The 25,554-nt window shown below is 36.7% G+C and overlaps 1 protein-coding gene across 1 annotated transcript in view; it reads left to right on the top strand.

The window, feature by feature from the left end:
- Positions 1-25,554, top strand: part of LOC117426954 (partitioning defective 3 homolog B) — a 242,904-nt gene that overhangs the window by 77,594 nt on the left and 139,756 nt on the right. Inside the window, exons 4-5 of the mRNA XM_034045222.3 lie at positions 12,377-12,486; positions 22,069-22,160. Coding sequence (XP_033901113.3) covers positions 12,377-12,486; positions 22,069-22,160 — 202 coding nt within the window. The remainder of the gene's footprint in view (positions 1-12,376; positions 12,487-22,068; positions 22,161-25,554) is intronic.

The following is a 25,554-nucleotide window of genomic DNA, read 5'->3' as shown; positions in this document are numbered from 1 at the left end:
GATGTTGTCAGATTTGTTTTTTTGTATTTAACTGGAGTTTGCCACCAAACAGTTTATTGCTTCTTTATAAAAAAGCAATATAGTGCAGTTTTGATTTACTACCTGCGTTGTTTTTATTTATTAGAAACCCCCAGCCTTTCCCATCCTTTTGCCTTCTCTACTCGTCTAAGTTTTCATCACAGACTGCAAGTGGATCTCGGTGCTGAATGAGAAAGAATGAAAAAAGGCCTACAACATGGCATAACAATGTTAGGATGAATTGCTCTCACCTTGTGTCAATATAATCTAGAGTTTCATTTTCATGTCTATCGCGCAGTAGGTGTTTAAACACTATTCCCCTTAGGACCCGTTTAGCATTCGTGTTATTGGTCCATGTGACATTTCAGATTGTTCTTCAGAACCCCAAAAATGCAAGAAGTTGAACTTCATCACTCGTGAAAATGAATTTCTTATTCAAATTCTTTGTCACTGCCAAAATACTTTTCGGACTAAAAGGCTGTCTAGAACAATAGCAGCAATACATACAGTTCTACAGTGTGTGATGAATACTACAATACTATGACACTAGCAATATACATATTTTAAACGATTTGACTTATCAGTAAGCTTGGCCAAATATTCAATTAGGGTTATCTGTCTGCAATTCTAAATGATGGACTCACACATTGTTTAGAACAGGTCGTGATTGAAGTCTGACACATTGGGGGGACATTCCTTTCCAGTGCAATTTTCGCATATTGTAATTACACTGAAACAAACTGGTTTCTTAATAAATATGAATAAAATTAGGTTAGAACTATCAAGTCATTTCTGTGAGTGTTCTGCCAAATTGCCATAAGCCCCAATGTGTAATTGTTGTTTAATGTGTAGGTAATCGTCATCATTAGTGGTTGCCACATAGTTACATGAAAAGTTGCCATTAAATAGTTTGTATTGTTCAAATAAAAATACTGAAATAAACTAAAATACAATACTTTGTCAGTGTCTTCAATCGTTTGTCATTGTATTTTAGTTTCTTTCAGTATTTCTAAATTCAGCACTATTGAGTGTTTAGTAGTTCTGGATGATATTGTTGAGATAGACTGAGATGACTTATTGAAGTTGAGTTAGATTGACCAAAAATACTTAAGGTTAGACCTATTAAGGAGGATCAAAAGCCTAAGGATGAAAAAAAAGTTCACTTTGAAAACCTGACAAATTATAGTACTAGTTATTTTAGTATTTGATTGTTCAATAGTTATTTTATCCGTTTAAAACCGTTAGTGTCTCCACACACTGACGAGATGCAACAAGCGAATGTGCAGTACGACAACCGCACCACGACAAATAAAACTAAAACATATATTTTTGATACAAGACATTCACACTGCCTGCGATGTGACGGGCGACACGGAAGCCATGGGGAAAAAAATAGGATTGGTGTCCAAGTTTGCAATTTTGTCGCACGACAGCTGGGGAACTGACCAATGAGGAACAGCTTCCCTTGCGTGCCTTGAAGGCTTCAGTAAACAATACTGAAGAAAAGATTTTCTTGCAGTATCAAAATACCCAGAGCTGTACAATAAAGGACGCAAAAATTATAAAGACACGGCAATGAGGGAGATCATCTCGGAGTCCATTTCCAGGGAACTGGATATAGCTGGTGTGTATAATTGTTTACCTTTACTGAAAGCATTCTGAAAAGCTAAGCTATTTTGTATATATTTTTATTATCAGTATAACAGGACTAACAATAAAAATATGTGTGTTTTTATCCAGCTGATGATACAATAAGAGGAGAGTCAGTGCGCGCCTGACAAACAGTAAAAACTCAAATATATTTGTGCGTTTTTTATTAGTATTTAATCGTAATGTTGATACTTTTCTAGCTTTTGTTATCATCTAAGGGTGCTTTACATTACATTGATCTGTGTGTGACTAAATACGTAACATTTACAGTAAAACGAATAAAAACATAAAATATGGTTTAACTACTATATACAGCACACCCTCGCTATAACAAACCTGTTGGGGTCTAAGCCTTTTGTTCGTTATACCGAGGGGTTTGTTATAGCGAAAGGACAATCAAAATGAATGATATACTGTTGGAGTAAGTTAATGAGATGAGATTGTGAATAAAAGTAGAGCTACATGTACCTGTTCGTCTCATGTATGCAGTATTCTGCCTTTGCTTTATCCTATACGTTAAAGAATTAAAACGCAGTACATAAAGCAAAAATCCCAAATTGAAGCTGAACTTTTATTCACAGTCAGTCATTGACATGATTCGTTTCAGTGCACCAAATCTTAATCCAACATGCAAGAATCCAAAACTGAACTTTTATTCCAAATCAACCCGACATGAAAAGTTTGACATGAAAGGTTTGTTGTTGTTTTTTCTTTTAATCAGTTTTGCTTTGCCGTATGGTTGCTGAACAAGCCAAAAAAGTGTTTTTTGACAACCTATATTCATGACAGAGATATGCCTGTGTTACTACTTCTTTCAAATAATCAATATAGTTTTCAGCTTTGTTGCAACATAAAATTATTTTTGTTTGGGAGGCATAGTTACACACCGCACGCTTTTTATTGAGACAAAAAAGAGTGATACGGAGGTGCTTCCCATATGTACAGACCGCGATGTTTCGTTATAGCTGAAGGTTCATTATAATGAAGGGCATTATAGCGAGGGTGTACTATATGTGTGTGTGCAAAGTGAGTGAACAGAAGAAAAATCTAAATCAAATCCATATTTGGTGTGACCAACCTTTGCCTTCAAAACAGCATCAATTCTTCTAGGTACACTTGCACAAAGTCAGGGATTTTGTAGGCATATAGTCAGGTGTATGATTGATTAAACAATTATACCAAACAGGTGCTAATGATCATCAATTCAATATGTAGGTTGAAACACAATCATTAACTGAAACAGAAACAGCTGTGTAGGAGGAATAAAACTGGGTGAGGAAAAGCCAAACTCAGCTAACAAGGTGAGGTTGCTGAAGACAGTTTACTGTCAAAAGTCATACACCATGGCAAGACTGAGCACAGCAACAAAACACAAGGTAGTTATACTGCATCAGCAAGGTCTCTCCCAGGCAGAAATTTCAAGGCAGACAATGGTTTCCAGATGTGCTGTCCAAGCTCTTATGAAGAAGCACAAAGAAATGGGCAACGTTGAGGACCGTAGACTCAGTGGTCGGCTAAGGAAACTTACTGCAGCAGATGAAAGACACATCATGCTTACTTCCCTTCGCAATCGGAAGATGTCTAGCAGTGCCATCAGCTCAGAATTGGCAGAAAACAGTGGGACCCTGGTACACCCATCTACTGTCCGGAGAAGTCTGGTCAGAAGTGGCCTTCATGGAAGACTTGCGGCCAAAAAGCCATACCTCCGACGTGGAAACAAGGCCAAGCGACTCAACTATGCACGAAAACACAGGAACTGGGGTGCAGAAAAATGGCAGCAGGTGCTCTGGACTGATGAGTCAAAATTTGAAATATTTGGCTGTAGCAGAAGGCAGTTTGTTCGCCGAAGGGCTGGAGAGCGGTACACGAATGAGTGTCTGCAGGCAACAGTGAAGCATGGTGGAGGTTCCTTGCAGGCAACAGTGAAGCATGGTGGAGGTTCCTTGCAAGTTTGGGGCTGCATTTCTGCAAATGGAGCTGGGGATTTGGTCAGAATTAATGGTCTCCTCAATGCTGAGAAGTACAGGCAGATACTTATCCATCATGCAATACCATCAGGGAGGCATCTGATTGGCCCCAAATTTATTCTGCAGCATGACAACGACCCCAAACATACAGCGAAAGTCATTAAGAACTATCTTCAGCGTAAAGAAGAACAAGGAGTCCTGGAAGTGATGGTATGGCCCCCACAGAGCCCTGATCTCTACATCATCGAGTCTGTCTGGGATTACATGAAGATAGAGAAGCAACTGAGGCTGCCTAAATCCACAGAAGAACTGTGGTTAGTTCTCCAAGATGTTTGGGCCAACCTACCTGCCGAGTTCCTTCAAAAACTGTGTGCAAGTGTACCTAGAAGAATTGATGCTGTTTTGAAGGCAAAGGGTGGTCACACCAAATATTGATTTGATTTAGATTTTTCTTCTGTTCACTCACTTTGCATTTTGTTAATTGATAAATATAAACTATTAACATGTCTATTTTTGAAAGCATTCTTACTTTACAGCATTTTTTCACACCTGCCTAAAACTTTTGCACAGTACTGTGTGTGTGTGTGTATGTATATGTATATACAGACGTGCTCAAATTTGTTGGTACCCTTACAGCTCATTGAAATAATGCTTCATTCCTCCTGAAAAGTGATGAAATTAAAAGCTATTTTATCATGTATCCTTGCATGCCTTTGGTATGTCATAGAATAAAGCAAAGCAGCTGTGAAAAGAGATGAATTATTGCTTATTCTACAAATATATTCTAAAATGGCCTGGACACATTTGTTGGTACCCCTTAGAAAAGATAATAAATAATTGGATTATAGTGATATTTCAAAATAATTAGTTTCTTTAATTAGTGTCACACATGTCTCCAATCTTGAAATCAGTCATTCAGCCTATTTAAATGGAGAAAAGTAGTCACTGTGCTGTTTGGTATCATTGTGTGCACCACACTGAACATGGACCAGAGAAAGCAAAGGAGAGAGTTGTCTGAGGAGATCAGAAAGAAAATAATAGACAAGCATGGTAAAGGTAAAGGCCACAAGACCATCTCCAAGCAGCTTGATGTTCCTGTGACAACAGTTGCAAATATTATTAAGAAGTTTAAGGTCCATGGAACTGTAGCCAAACTCACTGGGCGCGGCTGCAAGAGGAAAATCGACCCCAGAGTGAACAGAAGGATAGTGCGAATGGTAGAAAAAGAACCAAGGATAACTGCCAAAGAGATACAAGCTGAACTCCAAGGTGAAGGTACGTCAGTTTCTGATCGCACCATCCGTCGCTTTTTGAGCGAAAGTGGGCTCCATGGAAGAAGACCCAGGAGGACTCCACTTTTGAAAGAAAAACATAAAAAAGCCAGACTGGAATTTGCTAAAATGCATATTCACAGGCCACAATCCTTCTGGGAGAATGTCCTTTGGACAGATGAGTCAAAACTGGAGCTTTTTGGCAAGTCACATCAGCTCTATGTTCACAAACAAAAAAATGAAGCTTTCAAAGAAAAGGACACTATACCTACAGTGAAACATGGAGGAGGCTCGGTTATGTTTTGGGGCTGCTTTGCTGCGCCTGGCACAGGGTGCCTTGAATCTGTGCAGGGCACAATGAAATCTCAAGACTATCAAGGCATTCTGGAGCGAAACGTACTGCCCAGTGTCAGAAAGCTCTGTCTCAGTCGCAGGTCATGGGTCCTCCAACAGGATAATGACCCAAAACACACAGCTAAAAGCACCCAAGAATGGATAAGAACAAAACATTGGACTATTCTAAAGTGGCCTTCTATGAGTCCTGATCTGAATCCTATCGAACATCTATGGAAAGAGCTGAAACTTGCAGTCTGGAGAAGGCACCCATCAAACCTGAGACAGCTGGAGCAGTTTGCTCAGGAAGAGTGGGCCAAACTACCTGTTAACAGGTGCAGAAGTCTCATTGAGAGCTACAGAAAACGTTTGATTGCAATGATTGCCTCTAAAGGTTGTGCAACAAAATATTAGGTTAGCGGTCCCATCATTTTTGTCCATGCCATTTTCATTTGTTTTCTTATTTACAATATTATGTTGAATAAAAAATCAAAAGCAAAGTCTGATTTCTATTAAATATGGAATAAACAATGGTGGATGCCAATTACTTTTGTCAGTTTCAAGTTATTTCAGAGAAAACTGTGCATTCTTCGTTTTTTGTGGAGGGGTACCAACAAATTTGAGCACGTCTGTGTATATATATATATATATATATATATATATATATATATATACATATATATATATATATATATGTATATATATATATATATAATATATAAAATCTCATAATTAAACCATATGCGTGTGTGTGTTTACTATTTACTGGTAACTCAGTTATTATTTCTAATATTATAATGAAAAACCCAAACCTAATTTGAATACATTTTAACGAATTTGGTCTCATACAGACACACCAGTAGTGCTGGTTGTTTTGACACGTATCAATAATGTTTGTTAATACTGTATATTTTTTAATTTGCCATAACATCGCCACTGGTGTGAAAGGTATTGTCGCAGTGAAAATATAATTTTATCGCTGGACAAATCGCGTTGTGTCCGGTGTGTGGAGACCTTTAGTCCTGTCAATTAACCTCAGCTGCATTGGGTACTTTTAACTTCAGTCCCGGGAGGATCTGTTAAATTTTCTATAAAAATAGTCAGTACCTTGGAGAGTATCTTCCGTCGTGTGTGATCTTGTCAAAGAATCTTTCCTGTATTTAACATAAACAGCCAGATTTTTTTTTCCAATTGTTAAATCTATAGAAAGTGATAATGCATCTTACTGTATATTTACTGTGGTACATATTAAAGTATTACTAAGCATTAGTGTATGGCCTGTTTTGTATTGAGATTGAGGTTATTTGACAGTAATGAAATTTATTTTGATGTAAACAAAATTCTATAAATGTTTTAGCCTCAGTCAGAAAGTAATTTATTTTAAATCCTAGATGTTATTCTGTGAAGTTTCGCACACAGTACACACTGCTGGTGCTTTCCAAACATCAGGGTATAGACAACACAACACAGGATGTGTTATGCTCTTTTAAATGTGTAAAATTAATCCCAGAAATGCACTTTGTGCAATAAACCTTTTATCATAGGCCCATTTTATTTAATACCATATTCAGTAAATGGCCTACTCCACATTACTGAAATTGCAAATGTGTGGTGTTAATGTAGTTGCTGCATGGGATCCCTGTGTACCCAGCATTGCCATGTTGTTATATTGTTACTGTGCATAATATGTATTACTTTAGTCTATGTTTGAAACATTTAATCAAAGATACACCACCATACAACAAATCTGTGTCTGTGTGCGCCGATTTATACATCAATGTAGTATAACTTGCTGAATTACAGTAAATTAGGTTTTAGAATACACAATAATATTTCAGCCAGCAAAAATCATTAAACTCCAGTTCCTGATGAACTGGTGTGACAGAGACAGAATGATTCTTCGTGATAAATCTCTCTTCCGATCTGTGAGAGTGTTGTATAAAGGGAACAGAGTGCCCTGGACTGGATGGCCTGACAATTAATTCCCAGGGTTAGGTGGAAGTCGACCATCTAGAAAGGGGGCACAGCTGCGGTACATTAAGTTATTGCCCCAGACGGAAAGTGATGTGGCAACCGCGGATTGGAGGAGAAACGGCTGCACTCGCTAACCAAGGGGACGTGACTGAAGGTACAAATAGGGGACGTGGCTAGGTGATCTGTTCCTTTGTTTATGGTTAGGAGAACACTAAAGGGGCGAGCGAAATATTATAGTGTTTAGTGTTTGTAGTGTTTGTTTTGTCGAGTCTTAAATTGTACTGTTTGTTATTTATTAGACGGCTAACTCTATCCAGAGCTGTCACTACAGGCCAGCACAAACCCGGACAACACTGCACCATTGTTCACAGATTAATTGTATATTCATCACTTACACATTAGCACACACTGTGGACTTGTGATCGTGTGTGTTTAATAACTGTGTCTGTTATTTCGGGACTGCAACCCGTTATTTAGTGAACTGTCCAATACACATCGTTGTGTATTGCCAGCCCTGCTTTTCTTTACTGCTGTCATCAAACTTTGGATTATAAATAAACCACCATTTCACCAGTGCTTTGTTTGTCTGTACACCAGCGCAATGCAAACCACTTTGCCACACATGGTCATCTGAAATAAGAAACTTTTCTTTTTGGGTGGGCTTATCTAGTGTGGTGAAATTACCTTGCCTTCTAATTTGTACTTTTTTAAAGGCATGCGTTTGTGTTCGACGAGCCTCATTTCCACATCATATTTCTTAATTTTAAATATCAAACTGGAAGTGTTGGCTTACAAAATAAACCTTCCCTTTTCATTTTCAGCAGAGGTAAATAAGCTGTTTGTCATGTTGGTTTTGCCTGACGCCCATCTGTGTTCAAGCCATCTGTGCCAAAGAGAGGCCCTAATTTGATTATTTGCGGTACATCCATCTTAAGTAGAAGTCGTTTGGAGTTGGTCACGCTTTCAGTGGCTCTTGGTTTCTCTGTCTTGGCCAGGCGGAGGTGAACAATAATAGTGATGGATAATGGCTCAGGGAGGCTAAACCTGCTTTCCTGTCTTTTTAATTTCATTTTGAAACGGCAGCATTGTGAAGACCTCATTTCCCTTAGGCGTAACTGGGGCTAGCTGTGTTGTCAGTCTTTCAGGACAGAGGAGAAACCATAGTTTCTGTGACCCACCATCCCCAGACTGTCTTAATCACTGGTTTCTTTATTAAGTGGATTTTAGTTATCTCTTTACTTAATGGAAACCCATAGTCCAGTCAGTGGAAAATGTAAGTCCAATTTGCCACTAATTTAGTTACAAGGCGAATGCTTAGCTTACTTTTTGTTGGTCCATGTGTCGCCTTTATGAGTTACTGAGGCAACACAGAAGATGCCATTGTATTTTTTATTTTATTTTTTTCTCTCAAATGGGTTTGGTGTCCATCAAGATGCATTAACCTTGTTCCAAGACAGTTATATAGTTATATCACAAAGATAAATATATAATCGAGGTGGGTGGATGTCTGCTGTCATAACTAAACACACATTTGCAAAAAAGTACAGTATATCTCGAAATAGGAAAACAAGACAGATTTTTTTTTTTTGCACTGTCAGTAATTGAAACCGACTTTGCACTTGCTTCAAAATAGGTTAAAGACTGAGTTTTTAAGCGTTTTAAACGTTTGATTTGTGAATTGAGATCTTAATTCTCTGTACTGTTTTTATTATTTGGTTATGGCATGTTTTAAGATGCAGTTGCATTATATTGATGAAAACAAGTTCATTTACCAAGTTAGTTTATTAGATCTAATCTTATTTCAGAATTAAATAAATAAAAAATATATAAATAGGCTCACATTTTCAAAAGAGATGCAAGACAAAACACATTTTACTTGAATAAGAGCAGGTTGTATAAAAGCAAAATTAGTGACTATTTCTTGCCAGCAAACATGTCATGTTTTACAGTATTCTTACTAATTGTTTTCTCTGTCCTAATAACATGTTATCACTACAGTAAGTGCATTTGTGCCAGCAGCTAAACCTTTTGGCACTAGAAATGTTATTGAATGATAATGCCTGGGTTCACAGTTGCTGCCAATATTCATATCATTTAAACTATTAAACTGCAGATTAATAATCTCAGATTGTTGGGTGATAATGTATTTTTTTGTTATCGATTTAGCAACTGAAAATAATTCTGATAATTCTATTCATCACCTATTTGCTTTTTAATTCAATTCAACCAAGAAATTATTTTGCAGTGCAGACATTCTCATTGAACTCTCTAATAAATCAGATTTTAAAGCAGAAACAGTTTCTAAAAACACAAAAAATCAGTTTAATAAGCAATATTGGAAATACAATGCATTCAATGGCAGTTAAAAAAAAAAAAAATCTAATTTTAAAATTGTGGATCAATTCACTTGTGCTTAATTTATTACAACACACCTAACATATTTTAACATGTAACTAGTAATGATGTATTAGCACAAAAAAGAAACACGTATTATAATTATCCCAAGACTACAGAGTCAATATTTATTTTTCTGAACATACATGCCCATACATTTTTTTTGTATCTACTTTGACCTTCTAACATTTCCACAACTTATTTTTTGTTGCCTCCTCTGTATAGTGACTCTCAAAGTAAAAATCACGTAGAGCAGGTAAATGGGGCTGCCTTCAATGAAAATTTAGCCACTGTCCAAAACTTTCAAGGTCAGGGGTCAAAGTTGACCATGCTTTTTTCCCATCATTTGGGCCAACCTGCAATTTATGGTTGTCCAGCTAATGTAATGGGCATCAGAAAAGATCATTGAAAGAAGACATTTACTTAGCACTGTGGTTAACCTCTTGCCTTGCATTAAGTAGACTGTTGGTTGACATCCAAGTGGAAGGCCAGCTTTAGAAACCACTCGCCTGTGTTCTGGCCAGTTTTTGATGGAACTGTTTTCCATCACTTACACTTCACTGCCATTACCATCTAAAATTGATACCTTCACTTACCACCTGTCGTTGAGCGAGATGCAATGTTTCAAGAATATGTGGCCTGCCTATTTCTTAAATTGAAGAAGAAACAGAGTACCTAGACAGATGTTATATACTGTAATTGTATTCTAACAGCGTTAGCCTTGTCTTTTCATATTGTATTTGGAGCCAGGAAACTTCAAGTCTTTCACCACTACCTACTGTACAGTGTAACCTTGGGAAAGCCACTTCAATACAAGGTATGTGAATGGGACCTGAATGGGACCTGCAGGAATTGCACTGAAAACTTGATATCAAGCACTTTTCCTTCCAGGTGGCTATATTTGTCTGTAAGGGTGTTAACTGAAGGTGCATAACAGAGTGACATGGTATGGAGATTCCTGTGAAATATGTAAATATAATTAGAATAATTTCAAATACCAGTCGTGCTGTGTCATGCTCTCTGTTTGGCGTAATGTTTATCAATAATTAACCCTCTACTGCAACAATACCCCTCTCTCTTTTGTTTCTCAAGCTGATCCCCTCCAAGGAATCTAAGCATTATAATGCACTCTCTTATTTATTATAGGGCTATTTCACACTGTAGGCACAAACTGTACTGTATTCCAATCTGGATCCCATTTTTACTTTTCCCCTCTCTAGTTTGAACCTCCTTTTGAAGATAGTTTTTAGCAATTTCTATACCACTGCATTTAAAAAAAAAAGATTGAATTTTTATTCTCCAGCAGGGAAAGTAAATAGCAAGCTCATTTTACATACAATGTCTTAACCAGGACTACATCCGTCTTCTGTAAAGCCTAAAGAAATAGAGCATGAATCACTGAAAGCTCTTTGCAGTCGTTTTTAGTTTAATGGTTTAGTATAGCTATAAAAGCTTTACATTTGTAGATTAATTGAAAGCAGCATGAGCTATGAGTGCTCTGCTGCCACCAGGTCACTGCTGAGAAAGTGTCTCTCAAAGCTCTGGGCTTAACTGTGTTAATACTGGTTTCTTATCAGGGTTTTCATATTAATGCATAACAATCCTCTACATCTCTGACAACACTTTGAAGCTTGTACATCATATTCACCAGGCTACACAAGTATAAGCAGAATACTGTAATAAATGGTTGTTATTTGAGTCCTGCTACATTTTCTATACCAACAGCTATTCCAATCTAGGTTATGCTCACATCCTGATAAGTCCCCCAAACGTATATTTAAGAGCTATTAAAAGTGTAGTAAGCAATAGCAATTTTCTTACCACTCGTTAGCATAACAAGATTGTCACAAATCCCTTATTTCTGTCAAATAAAAAAAATAAATACAGAACTCTCTAGGTATTTAAATTTCTTTGGTCAGGCGTTCTCAAATATTTCAAACTTACCGGAGCCCTTCCCTTTCTGAGAAAATACATTGTTTGTAGGCTGCTTTGTAACTCTGTCACATGGACAGGTTAATTCAATAGGGTGTCTAAAAGTTATTTTCAAGACTTAAAGCTTAAAAGAAGAACCTTTTTTGACATTTTGAATCAAGACCAGATATGTAACCTCTGACCCTCCGTCACACTCCCAGTTACAAATTGCCTGTAATGAAGAGATAAACAAAATGTCCAATTGTTTGATAAGTAATTTTTGAAAATGTGCTAAATAAATTAGCTATAATATGCAGAGCATGAGCTACAGCAAGAGTAAGTAATATTCCTGCTTCAAAAATGACACGTTCTCAGCGTTCACTTTAATATATTCATATTTTATCAAATATATTTAATACACATTAAATGACCTAATGTCTGTATTAGAATAATGTATTTTAAATATTCATAGTTATGAATAGATAGAAAATGAGTCACAAAATGAGTATACATTTTAAATAAAAATTGTAAAAAATGTATGCAAGCATTATCCTAAATCTTTTGGAAGTTGGATGTCTGTTAACCTTTGGTAATCCAGAGCAAGTGCTTGATTTTCAGAAAATTACAAAAGAAAATCTATTCGAAAAGGATTTAATTCTCACTACAGTGATTTTCTTAAGATTCAATAAAGTCCGCCCACAACACAGTAAACAATGTTCAGTGTGTGGGATGGAAGAGCAGAGGGCTTGCGTTGGAAATGTGGGTTCCTAATGAAGTAGGCTGGTGTTATTTAATATCCCCCCAAGCTCTCCACACCTCCTGACCCTGCTTTTTTATTTGCTTCACCCCTCTCTGCAGGCACACCACTCCTGGTGCGGCGGAGCAGTGACCCGGCACTCAGCCCACCTGCTGAATTTTACACAGGTGTTTCACATCCGGAAGATGTCAGTCTGAAGCCCAGCACCACGGTAAGCTTGGGGCCTGGTCCATGTGGGACTACCAAAAGAGACAACAGCACAAAAAGTCATGCTTATGAGAACACACTCCTCCCTGTTAAAACAGTAGTTGTTGAAAATGTATGGTAATAGTTCTAAATACGGTACAGACTACAGTCAGATAAAATGTATATATTCATCAATAGTTTTCTTTTACCATGACATGTGGCATAAAACTAGACTTTTTGTCTTATCATTTTGAATCCTAAATATACATTTTAAAGCACTGTGTTTCAAATTGTAAACAAAATATTAGCTTACTGGAACCATGGAATAAATCTGCAATGCTTGCGTAAAAATATAGATGGTAGATTTCATGTTTATTTGATTACATATGTAATAAATGCAAGGTTCTCCCCAGGCCTTTTCAGCCGAACGGGCCGCCCGGTGAAGTGGCTGTCGCCGCCCGGCTTTAAAAAAACCCCAATCCGCCCGTCTTGCAGATGCTACTGTGCCTTTAACAATAAGGATCGATTGCGCTTCTAGCAGACTAGATCACTTGCGTGTTTTTGGGTGAAAAAAAAAAATCTTAGAACCACCTGACAGCTGTGTTATGTCTTGACACAACATTTAACCAATCGGAGAGTTGAAGGGGCGGGTTTTCTGTTTTAAGCACTTCGAGAGGCTAAAACGTTAAAATTGACTGCTAAAATAATAATCAATTATTTTCAAAGCAAAAATAATGACAATGAATGCAGGGAGTCATAATAAGCCGACGATCAGCGCAATCCACCGCCTAATACTAGATTTGCATCGGTTACTTTATTAAAAAAAATATTAAGATTATTTTTGGGTATTATCATTGTCCATTTTTTGTCATATTATTGTACTGTAAGGTGATATATAGTACATAATAGCTATACATATGCACCAGAAAAAAAAAAGCTTATTCCTTTTGTTGTGATATCGTAACAATATGTACCCAGGTTCTTGTGAGAGATATTGGGGGTTAATATATAGAGGCTGTACGCATTTAAGAAGAAAGGCATGATGGGATATCAGCTGTTGTCAGCTGACATACAAATGCTTAAGTGCAGAGGTGCTGGATTATTACACTGCGGTTTAAACGTGTGTGAGTACTGTTGTGTTAAAAAAAAAATGGTTAAAATGAACAGTTGCATTAAAAAAATGTAGAATAGCAAAAAACAAAAATAGATGGGCATTAACATAAAAACAATTTAAATGAAGCAATAAGCTCAATAATTAAGCTAAAAAGGAAGTGAAAAGGTTACCAGGTTTTTTTTGTGTACTCCAATAACCCTACGTTATCTTTCCCCAGTCAAAACGTAGAGTGCCTAAATAAGCACGGATATTTACCATAATAAAAAACAGTCATGAAAAAGAAAATGTAGAACATAAAGTGCAACCAGATATAGTCAATGAAAGACAACACATTATTTAAATTCTTTGTCGTATTATATATTTAAGGTAAGGCAAGTTTAATTTTCTGTTAAAAGTGCTCCCGGCTATAATGTTCTGCCGCCCGGCTGTACAGAATTCCTGGGGAGAACCCTGATATGTATTGTATTGTATATTGAAGGCAGATAACTAAGTAGATATTTTTGGTGGGAAAAGAATTTTATTTGTTTGCAATAAAATTAAAATAATGTATGCAAAATCAAAATATAATTTCACTGATTTGCAGCGTTTGCTTTTTTATTAATTTTTTATGCCGGCAACCTTTTTTTTCTTTTTCTTCTTTCTTCTCACCAGTCTGCAGCTCATCTTGATATAAAAGTAGAGCCTAATAGACTTATGATGGTATGATAGAAAAGTCATGTCTTAACATGCAAAGCTCTTTTTTTCCCAATCATAAGATGAGGGCTGTAAGAATTGTAATGCACTGCTTCACCTTGTCTGGTTCATCCCTGTGCCTTGTTCTTGTTCGGTTCCTTTCACTTCCCCCAACTAACCAAACATAAAAGCTTTATGCATTCGAGTGCTTGTGACCACTCAGGCCCCTATAAAATGTGTTTTTCTTTTCCAGTAAAGCTTTCTGTGCAGCCAGCTGAGCCCCAGACACTCGTACACACTGTTTAAGCTTTGAACCACCAGGAGAGCTCTCCAATTGAATTTTTCAAACACTGTATTTTTTATGTGATGTAAAAGCAAAAATAAAGCAAGATTGATTGTTTATGTCAATTGCTATAAAAAAGTACAATTTATATTTAAAAATAATTGGTTTTAAAAATAAACTTTCTCATAACAGACTTGATCATATTGTTATGTATATACTGATGTCTTTAGTATATCCATTAGAAAGTGGTTCATCTAGTTTAGTACTTTGTGGCTGATTTTTTGTTGTTGCTAGGAGCAGGTTATCTTTAGTTTTGGTCTAAGATAAACTAGTTTCTCTCAACAGGGAGCTGATAAGGCAGACAAAGCTAACAGTAGACTGGTCTATAGTTGTAGAGAACGTGAATAAACCCAATTGGAATGTTATCGTGTGTTAACGGAGCGTTGTGAGTGACTGGAACCGGTTCACACTGCAGATACAAAGGGAAACATTTTGGTATACATGTGTAAGTGTAGGTGTTGATTCACAATCCCCATATTTTGAGAGTGCTAGTCTGCCTCAAAAGATTTTAGAATGGGGAACCTTTGATGACAAATATTTTTTTATATTATCTGAGGAGACAGTGGGGTAAGATTATACAACAACAAAACTGCTTAAATCGGTTTAAACTGAGATTATACTCAATATGTTGGTAGGATTGCGTGCAATATATGTTTAGTTAAAATCCTGATTAATTTTGTGTTGGCAATACATCTGGTACCTACCGTTTATAGAAAGTATGATCAGACTTTAAGATTGCCCTGTCATCACTTTGGAAATCATAGTTACTTTTGGAGAAATCTGTGGATAAAGGTTATTGAGGTTTCTTAAGCTGTGATTCTGTCAAGTCATTTTTCCAAACCATACACCAACAATTCTACTCACACAAGTATTGTAAGGCCTTCAGCATAGATTGCTGTACATATGTGGCCTGTGGTTTTGTATCCTGAAATAAACGACGGGAAGTTCAGTTTTCCATATTTTCTACAGTAGATATTTAAGTTATAATTACAATTATTTAAAGATATATAGATTTCAAGGAGGGTGTGCACATTATATGTGGTGACTATATACATATATTTGGAAAATTGTGTGTTTTATATTGGTTTGCATGTTATATGAACGTGCATGTTGGCAAGTTAGTACAATAGCTTGTTGAATAAAAAACACGACAGTCTCTACTTGGTCTTTACAGCTTTCATGACACTTTGTCACTCTAGCATGTTATTACTATATGTGTCAGTTTTACTTGAAAGCAGCAGGTTAAAGGCTGATATTACATTACTGTAAAATACAATGTGCTGCTTTCTCTTGTTTTTAATTTTGCAATTAAACAGTAGGAATGAACTGGAATTTAAGTTCACAGCGAAGTACTTAAGAAGTTAACTACAATAAAAAGAAATTGGCTGTGTCAAGTAGTTATTGTGTTTAAAGTTGTCTTAAATGTCTTTAAACTCGGCCCTTAAAAGTCTCCAAATGATGAATAGTTATATGGAAAAACATTTTCATGTTGCACACACTCTTCACAACCCCACCAAATGGGATGAGCACAATATTTATACCTAAAACACTGAACTTTTATAGTGATTTTATATATAACATATTTCTTTAAGGCACCATTGAAAGTGATGGTATCTATATGATATTTCATATCCGTCAGCCTGCGCCTTGGTTTTTACAAAGATTAAGAACAGAGTCTCTGTCGCCATTGTTATCAAATGGACTTTCACACAAACTGACAAATTGAGCCCTGATAGATGCCATTATTTGCATAGTTGGAAAAGGGGGGGGGGTGTTAAGGCAGTTCCCAAATATACTGAATGTTATCCTATTTATAGTTCGATCAGCGTCAGACTCCCTTATCAAACAACAGTTGAAAGATAAGAACACTAATACAGATGGATTGCCGGTGCCCCTTTTCAGGGTTGGAAGCCAAACATCTGTACTAGCATACCCCTGAGGCAGCAGTAGTCTGTTTACAGGAAACAGCCAACAAGAATGACAACAGTCTTCTAAAGAGAACAGAGAGCAGGCATCTCCATGAACTTTCATAACAGAAAGACAAAGCTCGATCAGTGTTGCAGAACCCTCCGCAAACACTTGAAGAGCACTGGGACACAGGGATTTGTGTTTGCGTCAGGCACTACATGAGAAACATGAGCATGCTGATTCGCATCACTTGTTTTTTTAAATACAGGTTATCTGGCCATTAGTAATACTCTGCTGTGTTTTTTTTTTTTGTTTTGTTTTTACCTGAGCATGCACCTGTGGCCTGTCGAGTCTCAGCACATCTCTAAGAGGCATATTGTTTGAACTTGGATGTCTTTTATCATGTCTTCTGGAAATCAACAAGTATAATCCCTGGGATACAGTATATCGTGTTAATTGCTCTTTTGCTATTTCACCCTCTAAATAACATGTATCTACATTACATTATTCACCCCTGCTTGAAGAAATTACAAGGTTACTGTGAAAATTGCGCGAGCATGCAGTAACCTCCCCAATCAACTGGAAAATGGCCAGTGAAGCTGAAAGGTTTTGGGGTTGTTTGGTTTTTTCCACTGGTGAGTCAGGTACAGTTTAATTGCTACCAATACAGATTGTAAAATGGCTTTCTAAAGTCTGTGTGCTAGTTGCTTTTCACTCTGTATTCCCAAGTCTTGCATGATTGTTCATACACTACTGGAAAGATGATTTGGAATAGCATAGGAAATAGGACTGTTGTAAAACATTCAACATAATATATGTGTTTTAATGAAACATGTGAACGCAAGAGATGGCACTTTCAGCTGTTGTATTATTCAAACCACATCAAGAACATTAATTTTATTTCTACTGTGCTCTTTCAGCGATAAACAAAAATATGGCAAGTCAAAGATCATTCTTCTGGTGCAGGGATATGCCATGAAAGGTTCTTTTTGAAGCCATTTTTGTTTCTCAGCAAGTATTAACGCAAGTGATTGTTTCTAGCTGGGCCTACGTGAACTGGGTCTTGGATTTCTCTACCCAGTCCACACATCACAGAACAAACATGACAACTGCTACTAATTAGCACCTATGTTGGCATTCTCCCATTCTCTCAGGGAAGCACATTGATCAACTTCATTCTTGTCCCTTGAGAGTGGTACCTTTAAGACAGGGTTGTTCATTGATGATGCACTTGCTTTATGGATTATTAGAACACAAATGTCTCCTAGCGGTGTAAAACAGATTTTTTTGTGTGTGTTGTTTTAGGTAACTAAATTCATTAGTATCATGAGATCTATATTTGTGTAAAAGTACTGGTATTGGTTTGATATGAGATGACATGGAAGATATATATCAAAATAATTTTTAAAGTAAAGGCTTCCCTCTATGTACTGTATTACTGCATACTATTACTAGTCATTTTACCCACTTGCAGCTCTGGTCACTTTTTATGTCAGTTTAAAGGGGAGTTTCTTTATTATTTCTTTAAATGCTAAGGCACTTTTTAGAAAGACTACCCAAGCACTACTATTTTAAATGGTTTAAATGTATTATACTGAAAAATAAATACAAATCGGCATAGATATACATATTGGTATATCAGAATAGTTTGCTGCTTTCCTTTACTACTACAGCAGTCTGCAGTTTTGAGTGGAGTTACCTTTCCTAGAACTGTATACAGATCTGCAGAGTTGAAAAAGAAAACGAGAAGTAAAACTTATTTGTAGAAACCATTTTAATGTACATGGAACAGTAGTGGCCAACTTTACTAACAAAGTAAATACCATCTATACTGACTCAGTATTTTCCATTCTTGATCCCTCACTTTAAGCAAGCCCTCTAAACATTTTATAAGCCTTGTGTTGTATGGGCACATGGGACCTTCAAAGCCTTCTTCTGTCCATGTCATCTATAAAGTTGACAGACATTTAAGTTAGTCTGCAGGGAGTCCCTGGGCCGGTCCCTCGAATCTCCTGTGCTGTTTTGATGACCCCGGTGTTTCTGTGCTCTTTGGCTTCCATAGATTAAAGTCTTCTGAAGTAAATTGTCTGGAGTGTTGTTCTAAGCGAGCTGTGCTGGTTTTATATGATGTATAATACTTGGTGTGACAGCGGTTGTGGAAATAATTACTTCTGGGAGCTTGTCTTGATCTTTATTTATTTATTTATTTATTTATTTATTTATTTATTTATGTATGTATATGTATGTATGTATGTATTTATTTTTAACAAAGATGCATCATAATAACTTTAATAATGAGCTTTTCAGGTGTTTTTAAGGTGTGCCTTCAGTTTGCCTGACCTGATTGATAATGGAATTGCCTTTAAAAAGACACAGATTACAGCCTGGTTGGTTAGGCTTTCAACCTTTCCTTGTGCAGAAAGTCAGTAAAAGAGGCTCCTGCTTAGCAAAGGCTAACAGGAGAGAGAGTGCATGGACATTGTCTTTTCGGCAGCCATTTTGGGTGGATTCATGTGTTGTCAGTAATCATAACCTGCTGAGTTGGATGTATAATTTTTTTCACAAAATGAAACACATCTGTCATTAAAATAGATACAGTGGCTCTCAAAAGTATTCCCCCCCCCTTGGACTTTTCCACATTTTATTGTGTTACAACATGGAATCAAAATTGATTTAATTAGGAGTTTTTGCCACTGAGCAACACAAAAAAAGTTCATAATGTCAAAGTGAAAAATAAAATCTACAAATTGTTCTAAATTAATTACAAATATAAAACAGAAAATAATTGATTTGATGGTTTAAAGGCAACTACTATGATTTAAAGGCATAGTGTGGACAGGGCCTAAGTATTATTAATATTATTAAAACATTAAACAAAATTGAAATATTATTAGACATTTATATATCTTTTTTTTTTAAATAACACCATAGGTCATTAGCTCTAGCAAGTCGTTCAAGTAAACATAATTTAATCTCCAGCTGCTTCCAATTAGACTGGGAATATTTATCTCCAGTACATTTTCTTGTTTTTTTTTTTTGTTTTGTTTTTTTTAAAGGTTAGAAAATATGTTTGCTGTTTATTCTGTGCAGTCATGGTACTGCATGGTTTTATCTCAAGATGATGAAAAACAAATGGTGCATGCATTAGCATTTTAAAAAGGCTATTTTTCTTAGAATAAAGTTTGCTTATGGATTATATTTTTTATTAGCGGTGTCTCTCTTTAAAGTCAGACCATCTGATTTAGTGCCTGTACTACACTGTTGTTGACAGTGTAGCTCTTGTTCCCAACAGAACACATCTGTTCACTAATAATAACTTGGGACCTGTTTATAAGAAGATCAAAACAACACTATAGGGATGTTTCTCAGGGTTTACTGCACCTTCACTAGTAGATTAGATGCCTTTGGATTACTGGACCGTACAGACTGTTGTTTTGTATGCAGTATAAGTTTCAGTCTTTCTTAGCTACTGTGTGTGCCATCGAGCCCGAAATGCGGTCATCGTTCTATTCTATTCTGCTCTGTTCTATTCTCCATTGTTCATGTCGAAGTGCTAGTCAGCTGTGTGAGTTATCAACACATCTCCTATTACTCAAGACGGCTGTGCCTACTGTAGCTAGGATATGCTTTGCTGAGCACTTTATCCTGTTGGAATCTGAATCACTTATCTGAAGTGTTAAAAACTAGATCAACAGGAAGTCAGTTCAAGTTGACTTGAAAATCTCAACCTTCCTCTTAAGGCTGAAAATGTTATAGGTAGCCTGAGAGATATACAAGTTAGCAGCCCTGATGTAAAAAAAAAAATAACAACATCCGACTCACTGGAGGAGAAATATCACTGTCCCAGAGCGCTAAGAGATACTGTGTTAGGATTATAAGCCTTGTTTACTGTATGTTTTCTTGTATGGATAGATCTATGTTTCTATAAAAGATTGTGACTCTTTTATAACGTGAGCAACTTGCTGGTTTGCTTCGAAAATCTGGATACGCCTTCACAATTGTGAAGGAACAAAACAAACACATTGCAGATTGTTATAACAAAGCATTCCCCCAAAATGCTGGAGGAATGCTTTGTCCTAGATGGGTCCATTCGTTTTAAACGTCAACAATACCCTTTCAGATTAATGTTAGTAAATGCAACATCCCGATTCTGTGAGTCTTGGCATAAATAGATTTTACAGACAGATGGGCTTTATAGATTACACTATCTGTAATAGTGCCACAGGGTCATGGTGAAGTGCATTAGGGGCTAGTGCATGCTGGTGACCCCTTGTATAATCTATTGTCAAGAAGGATTTACTGTGATGCATTACTGGTATATTGCCTGCATAATGTGATCACTATTTTACTAGACCTTCTCACAAACTAGGCCTGGAAACCTAATACTGCAGCTCCTTTGGATCATTATCTGTGCAACATGCATGGAATTACATGTTTTGCATTATTGCATTTTTTTCTCATCTTTTCTGTTATACACTTGAGAGGGCAACTCTTAATGTGCATAGTAAGACGAATGATGAAAATAGTTTGTGCACTTTTCTTTTTGATGCAGTCTGTGTTTTTAAAGAAAGAAGCTCACAAATATTTTCATCATTTTTGACATACCTACCTAGCAGTGTGTGTTCAAGATCTATTTAATCAACGTTTTCTAATACTGTTTGGAAATGGTTACAATTCCACTGGCACAGAAGCAGGGGCCTTCGGGAAAGATATCGCTGACCTGTGGTTATGAGGTGTCCTGAATATACAGGGATGAGAAATACAAGAACATTTGAATTCTCAACTTTCTAAACCTTGGTAGTTTAAGAAAAATAACGGCAAGACAAGAGAAAGATTATAATGTTGACATTCGGAGAGAACATTGCATTCTGACTGTGCAGGTGAGTACACATGAAAGTGCAGGCATGGAATAATTAACACAAAACTCTTTTTGGAGGAAAGAATTTGAATAGGTCCTCATAAGCATTGAAAAACTGTGGGAAAGACTGTGCTTTGTGTCCAGACAAGGGTTGATGCACTACGCAAATATAGGTTCCAAAGGCAACTGTAGCCATTTTTTGCCATTAAAACTAATACACAACAATGCCATATAATTCATTTTCACAGAACTGTATCCACTATGTTAAGGTACTGAAAAGTTTAAGAAAAAAAAATAATCTCAAAATAAAAGCCCTCCACCACATGATACAGTGGGGACTGGAAGCATTGCTAATCAGTAATACTGACTAAAAAAGAAAGAGCTTTTGAGAAGAAACACCACGTGAATCTGGAGTGGTATTAAACTGTATAAAGAAAATGGTCAGTCTGTCAGTTGGCCACAGTTGTCCATGTCTGTCTTGATCTATCTGTCTGTTTTTCACTTCATGGTTGACTTCCGTTCCTATTTGATTCATTAAGACAGCCTCGCTCAGAGACAGCTTTGCATACACACATTTTTTCAGTATATGTAAACCCGCTAATTGGAACAAAATTGTTGTGGTAGGAAACGTTTCTTAACAGGGTCAGTCCTAATCAGAATTCTGATGCCTTGCCACACAGTAACAGACTGATTGATTGATTTATTCTGACAGGGTGTAAACCAAGCATTGACAGATGAGGGGGGAGCTGACCAGAGCCGAAGAGCAGCAGTGGAGACAACCCAAATGCAGCAAATTGTGTACAGGTAGGGATATTAACTCATTTTGTTTTTTATTTATTACTAGGTATCAGAAATCAAGGTTGCCTTGAACTTGCATTTTTAAACTATAAATCATTTCCAAGGAGCCAGAGAGGAAAACCTTGTGTATAAATCTGCAAACCAATTTGCTCTTCTAATTAGGGTGTCTGGATCTGAAATGGTTTTCTTTGTTCTTTTCTTTCTGTGTACAGAGTAATGGGAACTGACGAGACTTTAGAAGTGAGGTCTCGCAGAATCCAATAAATCACATACTGGGGCAGGCTTAGGTACATGTATATACATTCTCTTGATGTATTTACCGTGTCAGAGTATGTCACACCATTGTATGTGGGAGGGTGGTTCGGAAGGAAGTGTTGCCCTTTGGAAGAGACCGAAAGCCAAGGTCCTGTCTGCTTTGTGGGTGTTACAGAGCCAAAAAAGGCAAGTTAGGCCAGGGTTTTCTGGCTCAATACCTTTTCAGAATACCCTGTATACTGTACGTATCTTTAACATTGTGGGATCTTCGTGTTGGTGAATACTGTTTTTTGTTTACAATATGCTTTAAAGTCACTAACAAGACCTTTCAAGGCACTGAAATGGTTAAACAAATGACAAAGTGGACGTTTGCTGACAGTAGTGAAAATGCAATAATTTATACAGATAATAAGACACCAACATGGAATTTTACCAGACTACTGCATACTACATTATCTTATTTTTGGAATACAGCTCCTGTATGCTGATGACTATCCTTTCAGCCAGTTAGTGAAAGGTTATAGGAATCTGACCTTTTATGCATCACTGTTCAATTTAAATGCAATTTTCTGGCAGTATACCTGTACAGTTAGAGGGAAGACAAATTCATACCAACCCTGACATTTGTAAAAAGAAAATATTCTAAGACAGCTTGTATGTGTGGAAAGTATCCTGCAATTACAAATTCCAACTTGGTTGATTACAAGCCTGACTACTTTCAATAAAAACAATTTAAACAGAAAAAATTGCAAAAAATTGCATTTATATCTCCCAGGACGTCAGAACTTTTAACTTTTAAGTCCAAAAGTAATCATACAAGTTGTGTCTTCCTATTGTTGTAACATAAGGCTTTATTTGATGTTTCCTCTAATTTTCATCCTTTTCTAAAAAGCAAAAGAACAAGAAAAAAAGAAGAAATATAAAGGCCTATATTGCTGGATAAGAGGACAGTCAGTTTTTCACAGATCTTGTATTCAGCTTCTCTATTTATGTTTACTGATGTATTTATTTAAAACCTGAAAGACTGAAGAAACCCAATAGAGTGTGTTCTCCAATAGATTTGTGAAAAAAGGACATCATAAATCAATGTTTTGACAAAAAACTATTTGAATTAAAGCTTTTAGTTTTATGGTAATACATGAGTAATATAACTCCACCTCAAAACAACAAATGGCTTGAAGCATTGACCCAGTTTCCATTGTTTTAAGACCTGCAGTTAGCCCTTGCTGGCTTGGGTTCATATAATTCGTTAGCATCATTAGAGGACCAGCCTGATTCTTCACGCTCACATCTGTTCCTGTGTTCCATGTCTCGGGACAGAATTCAAATTCTTGAAAATAACCCAGATGATATGGAAATTAACCTCTCTTCCTGTTCTCCTGAACAAACTGACAACTACAGCCTACTTACTTAAGACCTTCATAATATGCCTGCCATAGGTCATAATACAGTGTTACCTACACAAATGGAAAGTTCTTTAAAATATACAAAAAATGGTTCTGTGTACTAATTGAACTGCTGTTTTTTGCACATGAGTCTAATCGGAATGTTCCAGGCTACTGTGCATGAAATATTCTAGTGGAGAAAATGGTGCCTACTTTAAATTACAAGTGTAGAGTTAAACCAGCCATCAGACTGGAGACGCAGTGCTTAAATGAGGGCTCCTGCCAACTCGTGACATCAGCCCGAATGTCTCAGTATGAGTGCAGGACCTCCTGTAATCCTCGTCAGCTCATAGATGATTAGATTACTATACATGAACTACAGACATGTTCTTGTGTCAGCTTTGAGGCATATCTAATTCTGGATTCTGCCTGTTCCTGTCAGAGTTTAGTCGGGCCTCTTCTGCTGTCTGGCAGCCTTAATAGTGGCAGTGTTAACTGTGGTTTATCAAAAGCTCTGTGCAAGTCTAGTGGCTGATGTGGAGAACTTTGCGCTATGAGCACAGCAAGCATTCTTGTCATGTAGTCCCTGCCGCACGGAAGCCCTTTCCTCTGTGTTCGTGAGTAGCTGATCCGTTATGCTGCAGGTAATCCTGTCTAAATGGGTCTAATCACTGCCCCATCTCACTGTCCCAGGTGGGAGACACAACTCCATCGTCTTTGAGCACGGTCCTGTCTTTTTACAGATCCGCTTGACAACCAGTAGCTTCAGTAAAAGTATCCTCTATTACCCTGGTTAGGATGGGGATTTCACTTTTTATTAGTATTATTAATGTTTTTTACAATGGTAATCAGGAAAACCTTGCTGAATCTTTTGCACACGCGGCAATCCTACAGGGATCAAATTGGTAATACTCTTTTGCAATACAATGTCCAACCCATCCTAGCACAGTCCTAACACAGAATGCATCTTAGTAAGTAAACAAGGAATGGGGTGTATTCCATTGATGTAAAAGAATACTGAATACTATTGTCCTTTAACCCTTTGCGGTCCTATTAATGAGGCGTTTGGTGATAAAATGAGTGATCAGGAGATGATTGATCGGTATGTATGACTATTATTATTATTATTATTATTATTATTATTATTATTATTATTATTATTATTATTTATTTATTAGCATATGTGAAAGCTATAGCGAATGAAAGGGTGGGGCGGGGCTGGAGATGCCTAGTGAGTGCTTTGTTGATATGCAGGGCCTTTTAAACCCGTTTTTCATAACCGTGGCGTACAAATGTATACTGTCTCAACGGTGGCATTTAGGTCCGCCGGTATTTAGACCTATGAGTGTTCAATGTCAGCTTGTGTAACATTTAACACAAACAGGGTTGTCATAACTCAAAAACAATACAGTGTTTGTTTTATAATTTATTTTGTTTTATATAAAACATGTAGGCCATACTAGTATGTACAGTATCAGAAATATCCTTTAATTGTAGTATGCCTTTATTTGAAATAGCCTAGCTGCATGGTTAAAAGTAAAACAAAGTCACCTAAGATTGGCGATATATAAAGCATGTCACAAATTGTTCCCATGTTACAATAAAATACAATAGCACCTTATCAAATCTTATTTCAACTGGGACATACAAAAAAAGGAAAACAGAGAAACTTATGACAGTCAAAGCATAATCAAATGAATGCGTTTTAGTAACATCAAAGCAGTGTTATGTGAAATACTTCTACATACAATGAATAATGA

The sequence above is a fragment of the Acipenser ruthenus genome, chromosome 11 (genome assembly GCF_902713425.1).
Source record: "Acipenser ruthenus chromosome 11, fAciRut3.2 maternal haplotype, whole genome shotgun sequence".
In the NCBI taxonomy this organism is placed as follows: Eukaryota; Metazoa; Chordata; class Actinopteri; order Acipenseriformes; family Acipenseridae; genus Acipenser; species Acipenser ruthenus.
The sequence above is the reverse complement of the archived record's forward strand: the minus strand, read 5'-3'. Positions and strand labels throughout refer to the sequence as shown.